Raw genomic sequence first — 10,069 nt, forward strand, 5'->3', positions numbered from 1 at the left:
GAGATGATTGTTGAGTAGTCAGTATCTTGTTTAATTATTGCTTGAATCTATTGCTGAATTCTGAAATAGTTGTGATGATGATGATGATGATGATGATGAGGAATGGATCAAGTTTTAGTCAAAATGCCTGATGTAGATTGGATGGATGCATGTTGTTGTGAATTGAGAGCAGTCAGATCATGGTGTGATAGTCAATAGTGTTCATGTGCTACACGTATTTTTGCTTTTTCAATCTTGATAAAATTTGTAGTGCTTAAGTTGTGTTGTGTGTAGATATGGTAAATTGTACTGGGAATTAAATCAAATTATTACATGGCTTGGTTGAATTCCACTGTAGAATGAAGTCTGTTATTTCTTGATAATAACACCGTTGCCATGAAAAACAGAGCGTTGGTATGGACGCGGCAGGATTCTAATCGTAGAGACGGAACTATTTTCTTTAGCGGAAGCAATACAATCGTGTTTAAATCAATAAACTCTTTTTTAAATCAATATTTTGTGTCAAATTATTGATTTATTTGGTGGGTAGCCATGTAATAAGCGGGATAATGTAGAGCGAGGCCCGATTTTGGGTTAGATTTTTTTCCCCGTTTTCAGTGGTTATAACAAAGCAACATGAAAGAGAAATTTGGTAATCATTGTTTAGGTACATTAAACCACGTCATGGCCATGTCATATTGTCAACATGGTACTTATATGATGATATGAAGCAGATTAGTGGGTCATATATCATATGTCTAATGCTTTGTACGGCTTTCTTCTTCATAAAACGAGTCGGACATCATCACATTTTTGTATACATTTTTATTTATTTACATTAATAAGATACAGGACGTCTTTCAAAACATGACCTGCGCGAAAGAGAAAAAAAAATGCATCATTGTACCCACCACTTCTGAAAATGCACTTCTGAATGCGTCTCTGTCCCCACCACATTTCAAACCAAACTGACGCCCATGTGCCCTATCACTGTCATGCTGCACGTCATCTAATCACTATCACTGTGACTATCTAATGACTATCATTGTGCTGATGCCATTTTGTTGTGTGTGAATGTGTCTGAAGCTCACGTACAAGCCGCAGAACCAGTAATGTGACCTAAAAGAAGAGAAAAGGGGGGAAAAGAGGGGGGGTCATAGACACATTCTCTGTCTGTTTACAATTAAAAAAATAAATAATCAACTCTGCATGCATCATAGAGACACCACAAAATGATTATATCACTATAACAAATAAAACTGAGATTTTGCTAAACTAGTAACTTTGACTTGATTGACCTGAGTGCCCAACACAAACATGAGATTGATAGTTATTATTTTGCTTTTTGTAAAATGCTTTTTTGTAAACTAGTTTTTGTAAACAAAAATTTACACTTTATATATTAGGTCCTGTATGTTTTTGTTTTCTTATCAGTGACAAAACTCAATATACAGACAACTGTTCATAAGTGTGTAAAATGACGTTTAGATTAATAAAATTGTCAACAAAAATCATGACATTCAGTCGTATTTACATCCGTAAATCCTTTTTAATTTTGCAAACAAGTTATAGCGTTAACTCGTTGTGTGCAACTAAACTCAAATCTGTTAGTCAGGTGACACGAAGAGGAGCCTTGTCCTGCACAGCACAGGTGATCCTCAGCGTACGAAAACATTTATTTAGCAACACCATTTTATTATCATTATTATTTTATTTTTTTTAATTTGGTAGGAAATTAAAATAACGTTACGTGTTTTAATTCTTATTTCGCTCTGCGTTTCCAGGTACAAACGAAAAACACAAGCCAAAGAAAACGACGCAAATTTGTCACCCAAACTAAGCGAAAACAACAAACACGTCAGGTAAGTTCATTTCAATTAATTTAAACGTTCGTATTTATCTATATAATTATTTTTAACTGAATTCGTGTCGAAATCTGCTGGTTTGAGTCGAAAGGAACGACGATTCAGAGTTATCATTACCGATGCTAACACATTAACTACTCTCAGATTAAATATGGTAAATTAAATTGTCTAAAAAAAACATCAGGATGATGAATGCAATCCCTGTGAATACTTAAAACATGTTTTTGCTCAGAAAAAGCCGTCTCTGGTACTTTTATTTCTTTAAATTCGAGTAGACTGTGTCAAGTCTGCTGTGAGTCAGAGTGCGCCGCTCTAGTGCGATGCTGCCATCCAGCGGCGCGGCTGCGCGACTGCAGCCTTTTAGCATTAGATACAGTACAAAATACAGTAAATATTACAGTAAATTATTAAATAATAACTAATAATTAATAAAAATGAGGAACGCTTCACGAATTTGCGTGTCATCCTTGCGCAGGGGCCATGCTAATCTTCTCTGTATCGTTCCAATTTTAGTATATGTGCTGCCGAAGCAAGCACGAACATACAGTCTGGACGAGGGCTTGATATACCAGTGACTCCCAACTCTGTCTCTCATAGGTGGTAAGTGGATAAAGTACTCATTCTGCTCTCTTGTATCAAATGTGACTGTGAAACATGCTGACATAAACCTGTAAACCTTTAAAACCAGGAAACCTTAGAACCAGTAGTTTTGTGTATTTTTAACGTACTATTCTCTGAGCTGTAGATCCTTCGCAAGCTCATCTCTTCAAGCGTGATTGGACCGCTCGGTGTGACGAAGAGGAGCTCTTGGTCATGTCACGCACCCTCCCCCACAGACAGCGCTCCACTTCCCTCCGGGACAAAGGGCGGCCGCATTCTTCACAGAAAGCATAAAGGGCTGTAAGACCAGGAAGCTCTCCTTTCAGAACAACAGAGAGAACACTGTGAACCTCAAAGCTCAAACAGTTCAGTTCAGAACAGCCACTGGAAATATTCAGTCTGAGGACAAGATCAATATGTGCCTCTACTCCAAAATCATGCTTAATTTAACATTCTCATGTAGGCTTATAATGTAGTTACAAAATACTTTTTGAAGCTTAAAAAAAACATTTTAAAATGTCTTTAGCTGAGATGTTACTATATATATATATATCTTATCTATATATTTTCTAGAATATTTCCAATAATTTGTCATTTTTCTTAACAATTTTTATCTAAGCCTAATGTAGCCAGTTGTTTATCCTATAGGTTTTATGAATAAATCAGCATCAGCATGATGGCAGTGGTAGATAGATCAAGATGGAGAAAGTACAGGTTATGTAGAATATGATGAATGTAGCTAGTAATGAACAGGGCCCTGTCTAAACTTATCTGAAAAGGTAAGGGGCCCAAAGCAAAAAAAAAAAATTAGGGTGACCTGAGAGTGAATAAATCCCCCCACTATGATCCAGTTATTAGAAATGTTCTTCAGGCACTGAAAAATCAAGCAAACATCTGTTTAAAATAAATGCTACTCCTGAACTTTCTGTTCATCAAATAGTGGAGTTATAACTGCTGAAAATTCAGTTATGCCTTCACAGGGGAAAATAAAATAAAAAGAATGTTCAGATAAAATAAAAAAGTACTTTTGAAAAAATATTAAAAGAAAACTTTTTTTTAATAATTTAAAATTATCAAATGTAATAATATTTCACAATATTCACATTTTTCATTTGTTTTTGCCTTAGAATTAGTATTAAATGGCACTCAAAAGACACTCACTTGTCGCCATCTAGTGGCATTATTATGTTCTCCCAGCTTTGCCGACACAGGAAGAAATTACGTTTTTATAGTCTGCGCTTACATGATACTTTTTTATCTTTTTAAGTTTGAAGCTGGTAAGTGTTCACTGCCATTATATGGACGAACACGCATCTAAAAAAGAGTCTCCCTTTGTGGTCTGAAATAGAAAAAGGACATACGGCATTAGAACGACTCTTAGATTTGTAATACAACAATTTGTACACTAGAGGGAGCTTAATACACGTCTGTGAATGTGCTAAATGTTAAATTACAATTTCTCTGGTTTAATTGCCTTTTTAAGGGCCGTTTTAGACAACTCTAACGTTACTCTGGAAAAAATACTGTAAAAATTCACAGTCTTTTTGTAACAGTACTAAACCGTTTTCTACAAATATGTTTTCTAAACTGTGAACGAGCACGTGACTGGGAGGGGAACGGGTTCAGAACGGCTGACGTTAGTGGACTGGTGACGCGATGTCCAGCAGCTGGTGACGGTTACAGCTGAGGGGCCCCTGGAGATTTCAACTGACTGCCCGAGACCAGCATAAAAACGGCCTTTAAGCGTTGTCACGAAAGCGTATCAATTGCACGTGTTTTGCGTCTTGCCAATTTAAGCATTCAAACAGACACGGAAAAACTCAACTGAGAGTTCGCTCGCCGCACAAACACCGAGCACAACTTCGATTTCTCCCGAGCCCGACCGAACAAAACCGCGCCAGTTTAAACATACAAACACAAAATACATGAAAAGCTTAATTCATCACTTATACAGTCTATGTTCATCACCCACGCAGAGAGCCGTGACTCACGGCCCCTGAACACCGAAATGAGTTGTCTCTTCTTGCACTTGAAACGACAAATACATACCAAAACTCGTCTTTGCGAGTTTCAATCTAAAAAATTGTCGGTTAAGAGAAAGAAATCGAATGTGTATCATTATATTGGATGTATTGTCTCTTAAAGTGACCGTGCCTAATTTACTATCTGCTGATGGGAGAAAATGTTTTACTGCTCATTACGGAATTACTTTGTAGTTCTAACAAGAATTAATCTAGGTTTAAGCCAACAACGTAATGACATCATATAATGTTGACAACTGATTGTTTTACTCAGTGTTTAAAGGATTTTTTTTTATTTTGAGCTGATGGCCTCAAAGAGATAAATCACCCAAAATTGAAAATTACCCTGTGATTTACGGACCCTCAAGCCATCCGAAGTGTATATGACTTTCCAGACATTAAAAAAACACCTTCTGAAGTGAATAGATGTTTTTGTATAAGAAAAATAGTTCAGGACCCCTGTGTAACATGGTCTGATTTGGGAGTTTCTCTCTTTTCCCAGGGTTAACCCTTTGTTCATGTGTTACCATGACCCTGGGACTCTTTTCATGTGTTCATTACATTCCATATAAATCTGGTGAACTATGAGAATTGGGGAACAAAAAAATTACTCCTTGATGTGAAGGATTTAGGTAAAACAGAGGTCGCCTGGAACAAAATCTTGCACATGTGATAATTCTCATGAAGGCTGCAATTCAAACCATGGTGTTTAGCACAGTGATATACATGGTACATTAATACATTGACCTTGCAGGTGAATTTGTTTGTGGTAAATGGTGTTACTCCTATGTTCCCAGTTCATAGCAAAGAGTCCTGACCGTGTTCCAGGGTTCTGTGTTACACAGTTTCAATGGTCCTTTTTCCTCTAGTTCCTAAGTCTCTCTGATCCCTAAAAATAGGATCTATCTTGGGAGCATATGGACTGGACACAGGACTCTAGAAAACGTAGAACTCTCTCCCATAAAGATTCACAAAAAATTATAAAAAATACAAAGCCTTAATAATAATAATTAAACCTTTGCACATTTTCTTTTTCAATTCTTTATCAAAGGCTATGTAATTTTACTCGGCCAGGAATCAATTAAATCTGAATTTTCATTAACCTCAAAAGGCTAAATAATTTTTATTAAAAAACTTTTTTTTAATAAACATGCATATAACTTTATATAATAATTGAACTGTATATATGCATCAAGTCGTACCTGCGTTCAGCCTGAACTGTTACAGTACTGCATTTTAATACAACCAATTTAATAAAGCAGTTCTCATTTACATATTTTCTCTTTCTGAAATAGTGCTTCAATGTAATCAGCATTCTCTTTTACTGAATTGCTAAAATCTTGAATTATAACTGCAATGCGCTGTTATGCAGTGAATTATATTTATTTTATATTCATGCAGCACAAATGTCCGTCAGTGTAAGAAACCATATGCATATTTAATGTCACATCATCTCAGATGTATAATGTATTAAGCAAGATATGAACAACAGACCAGTAATCTACCTTTGCAGTCAGATGTTGTTTTTGATTTTATTGTTATTCCTGATTTTCTTTTTTCCTTGTTAAATCAGGTAAGAGCTGTATTTAGCTGTTACAACTGTAAGTAATCATTGTTTGGGCAACGATGCATGGCCACAATGTTTTCCAAGGTCCTTGACAATAGTTACCATATAGTTACCAAAAGTTACTATAGCCTATATATATATATATATATATAATGCGTTATGCATATAATGTACTATTGTTGGTAGGACTACCATTTTTTCTATACTATGGATCTTTTCTAGGCAGCATCAGTAATTTTTCTGTAGGCCATTTTGATTAAAATCAAAGAATCATTTTACAATAATTCACTTTTTTAGAACTAATTTACAGCTAGGACATTGAAGGCCCCGTGGGCTCACCACCTACAGGAGGGACCGTAAGGTGCCGGTGCGTAGAGAATCGGGCGGCAGTCGAAGGCGGGGGCCTCGACAGCCCGATCCCTGGACACGGAAACTAGCTCTAGGGACGTGGAACGTCACCTCACTGGCGGGGAAGGAGCCCGAGATTGTGCGTGAGGTTGAGAGGTTCCGACTAGCGATAGTCGGGCTCACCTCTACGCACAGCTTGGGCTCTGGAACCACACTCCTCGAGAGAGGATGGACTCTTCGCCACTCTGGAGTTGCCCATGGTGAGAGGCGGCGGGCCGGTGTTGGTTTGCTTATAGCCCCCCAGCTCAGCTGCCATGTGTTGGAGTTTACCCCGGTGAATGAGAGGGTCGTTTCCCTGCGCCTTCGGGTCGGGGATAGGTCTCTCACTGTCGTTTGTGCCTACGGGCCGAACGGCAGTGCAGAGTACCCGGCCTTCTTGGAGTCTCTGGGAAGGGTGCTGGAAAGTGCTCCGACTGGGGACTCCGTCGTTTTACTGGGGGACTTCAACGCCCACGTGGGCAATGACAGTGACACCTGGAGGGGCGTGATTGGGAGGAACGGCCCCCCTGATCTGAACCCGAGCGGTGTTCAGTTATTGGACTTCTGTGCTAGTTACAGCTTGTCCATAACGAACACCATGTTCAAGCATAAGGGTGTCCATCAGTACACGTGGCACCAGGACACCCTAGGCCGTAGGTCGATGATCGACTTTGTGGTCGTTTCATCCGACCTCCGGCCGTATGTCTTGGACACTCGGGTGAAGAGAGGGGCGGAGCTGTCAACTGATCACCACCTGGTGGTGAGTTGGATCCGATGGCGGGGGAGGAAGCTGGACAGACTCGGCAGACCCAAACGTACTGTGAGGGTCTGCTGGGAACGTTTGGCCGAGTCTCCTGTCAGAGAGATCTTCAACTCCCACCTCCGGCAGAGCTTCGACCGGATCCCGAGGGAGGCTGGAGATATTGAGTCCGAGTGGACCATGTTCTCCACCTCCATTGTCGAAGCGGCCGCTCGGAGCTGTGGCCATAAGGTCTCCGGTGCCTGTCGAGGCGGCAATCCCCGAACCCGGTGGTGGACACCGGAAGTAAGGGATGCCGTCAAGCTGAAAAAGGAGTCCTATCGGGCCTGGTTGGCTTGTGGGACTCCTGAGGCAGCTGACAGGTACCGGCAGGCCAAGCGGACTGCAGCCCGGGTGGTTGGGGAGGCAAAAACTCGGGCCTGGGAGGAGTTCGGTGAGGCCATGGAGAAGGACTATCGGTCGGCCTCGAAGAGATTCTGGCAAACCGTCCGGCGCCTCAGGAGAGGGATGCAGTGCCCTACCAACACTGTTTACAGTAGAGGTGGGGAGCTGTTGACCTCAACTGGGGATGTCGTTGGACGGTGGAAGGAATACTTCGAGGATCTCCTCAATCCCGCTGTCACGTCTTCCATTGAGGAAGCAGAGGCTGAGGGCTCAGATGTGGACTCGTTCATCACCCAAGCTGAAGTCACCGAGGTAGTCAAGAAACTCCTTGGTGGCAAGGCACCGGGGGTGGATGAGATCCGCCCTGAGTACCTCAAGTCTCTGGATGTTGTGGGGCTGTCTTGGCTGACACGCCTCTGCAGCATCGCGTGGCAGTCGGGGACGGTGCCTCTGGAATGGCAGACCGGGGTGGTGGTCCCTCTTTTTAAGAAGGGGGACCGGAGGGTGTGTTCTAACTACAGGGGGATCACACTTCTCAGCCTCCCTGGGAAAGTCTATGCCAGGGTACTGGAGAGGAGAATCCGGCCAATAGTAGAACCTCGGATTCAGGAGGAACAGTGTGGTTTTCGTCCAGGCCGTGGAACACTGGACCAGCTCTATACCATCTACAGGGTGCTGGAGGGTTCATGGGAGTTTGCCCAACCAGTCCACATGTGCTTTGTGGATTTGGAGAAGGCATTCGACTGTGTCCCTTGCGGCGGCCTGTGGAGGGTGCTCCGGGAGTATGGGGTCCGGGGCCCTTTGCTAAGGTCTATCCGGTCCCTGTACGACCGGAGCAGGAGCTTGGTTCGTATTGCCAGCAGTAAGTCAGACTTGTTCCCGGTGCGTGTTGGACTCCGGCAGGGCTGCCCTTTGTCGCCGGTTCTGTTCATGATTTTTATGGACAGAATTTCTAGGCGCAGCCAGGGGCCGGAGGGGGTCAGGTTTGGTGACAACACGATTTCGTCTCTGCTCTTTGCGGATGATGTTGTCGTGTTGGCTTCATCAAGCCAGGACCTTCAGCATGCACTGGGACGGTTTGCAGCCGAGTGTGAAGCGGCTGGGATGAGAATCAGCACCTCCAAATCCGAGGCCATGGCAAACAAGCACTGTACTAAAATTAACAGATAATAAAAGATAAGTAAATCAGTGCCAATTATTTACGGGGGAGCAAGAGACCGCTGCTCTGCCAGCCAAAGTTCCACAGTCTTGCCCTCGTAACTGCTACAAAATGATTTTCCACCGTAGTGTGAGTGACCATAGTCCTTGGTTTTGGGCTGCTGACAAAGAGAGCAAGTCAGCGGTTTACATTTCTTTGGCCTTTTCTGAGGCAGGCCCTGTGCAATTTCTTCCTCTTTCTTTTTCTTCCTCCAAGCAGTTGTCCGAGGCACGTTGTCATAGTTGTCTGCAGCTGCAACCCTCCTCTGCTCAGAAAGCCATTGCGATACAGTCCTACCAGCTGCAGTGGCACAGAAACTTTTCCCCCTAAAGAAACTGTGTCCAAACTCCAGTCTCTTTGGCTGTCCACACAATCTGCACGGATATCCTTTTGGATCTGCTCTCCGTGCAATGCCTTTTTGTTGCTTAAGAGCTTTTTTGTCCTCTTCGGCCCTCTTTTTCCGTCTCCAGGCTGTGGCCCTTGGTACCCTTTTAAGGGCTGCAGCAGATACAGCCGATGGAGGAGGGAGCACAGCCAGCGATGCGCATGTAGGAACTGTTTAAGGCAAAAATACATATAGTATTACATTAGACATTTGTTGCTTCTCACATGAATTTATTCATTTACATTCTTTCATAGTCTAAAGATCTCACCTGATACTCTGACATTTTTTAGCACTGGAGGCCACTGTTGACTGGTGGATGGGGTGGCTTGGAGAGAAGACCTTCTCTCCAATCTTCTACGGAACCGTCTCCTCCTTTCACTTTCCTCCGAAGAAATCACTGGAGGCCACTGCGGACCGGTGAATGGGTTGGCTTGCAGAGAAGACTCTCTCCGCAGACCTTTCCTAGACTGTCTAGTGGATGGGGTGGCTTGCAGAGAAGACTCTCTCCGCAGACCTTTCCTAGACTGTCTAGTGGATGGGGTGGCTTGGAGGGAAGCCTTTCTCTCCAGTCTTTCCCGGAACAGTCTCCTCTTTTCGCTTTCCTCCGAAGAAATCACTGGAGGCCAATGAGGTTTGCGAAATTTCATTGCTTTTTTTTGTTCTTTTTCAGAATCTGCCCTCTGGACCCGCAAAGCGGTTTTTTCTAGGTCCTCTGAAAGCCTCCTGCGGAATTTCTTCCGCCTTACCTGCACTCTTTCTGAAATTACAGGAGGCCATCTCTGTTGTTTTGCCATCTCAGATAGTGCTTAGGTGCAAGCTGTCAATAATTCAAACTGTGGGGCCACAACAATTATACTCAGGTAAATGGGCGGGCCACAGGTGCCCAGGTAGCCACAGGGGGCCCAATAGAGAAGATTGGCCGG

At 42.7% G+C, this 10,069-nt stretch overlaps 1 protein-coding gene, 2 long non-coding RNA genes and 1 other non-coding gene across 5 annotated transcripts; 1 reads left to right on the forward strand and 3 right to left on the reverse strand.

The window, feature by feature from the left end:
- Positions 1-1,070: 1,070 nt before the first annotated feature.
- LOC132130475 (uncharacterized) lies at positions 1,071-4,360 on the reverse strand. Its single transcript, XR_009428717.1, has 4 exons — positions 4,033-4,360; positions 3,606-3,783; positions 2,573-2,763; positions 1,071-1,098 (listed from the first exon to the last, which is right to left on the reverse strand). It is a non-coding gene; the product is annotated as an uncharacterized LOC132130475 (long non-coding RNA).
- Positions 1,538-2,972, forward strand: LOC132130474 (uncharacterized). Of its 2 annotated transcripts, none has more exons than XR_009428715.1 (4): positions 1,538-1,642; positions 1,764-1,841; positions 2,358-2,444; positions 2,590-2,972. It is a non-coding gene; the product is annotated as an uncharacterized LOC132130474 (long non-coding RNA). The 2 variants fall into 2 exon arrangements; XR_009428716.1 differs by having other exon boundaries at positions 1,574-1,630.
- Positions 2,275-2,381, reverse strand: LOC132131021 (U6 spliceosomal RNA). The gene has a single exon (XR_009428826.1). It is a non-coding gene; the product is annotated as a U6 spliceosomal RNA (small nuclear RNA).
- Positions 4,361-8,762: 4,402 nt separating the features above from the next.
- On the reverse strand, positions 8,763-10,069 carry LOC132130304 (uncharacterized). Its single transcript, XM_059541990.1, has 2 exons — positions 9,415-10,069; positions 8,763-9,316 (listed from the first exon to the last, which is right to left on the reverse strand). Exons 1-2 carry the CDS (start codon positions 9,938-9,940, stop codon positions 8,763-8,765), a joined length of 1,080 nt encoding a protein of 359 aa, XP_059397973.1. The 5' UTR covers positions 9,941-10,069.

Source organism: Carassius carassius, chromosome 47 (genome assembly GCF_963082965.1).
Source record: "Carassius carassius chromosome 47, fCarCar2.1, whole genome shotgun sequence".
NCBI classification, from domain to species: Eukaryota; Metazoa; Chordata; class Actinopteri; order Cypriniformes; family Cyprinidae; genus Carassius; species Carassius carassius.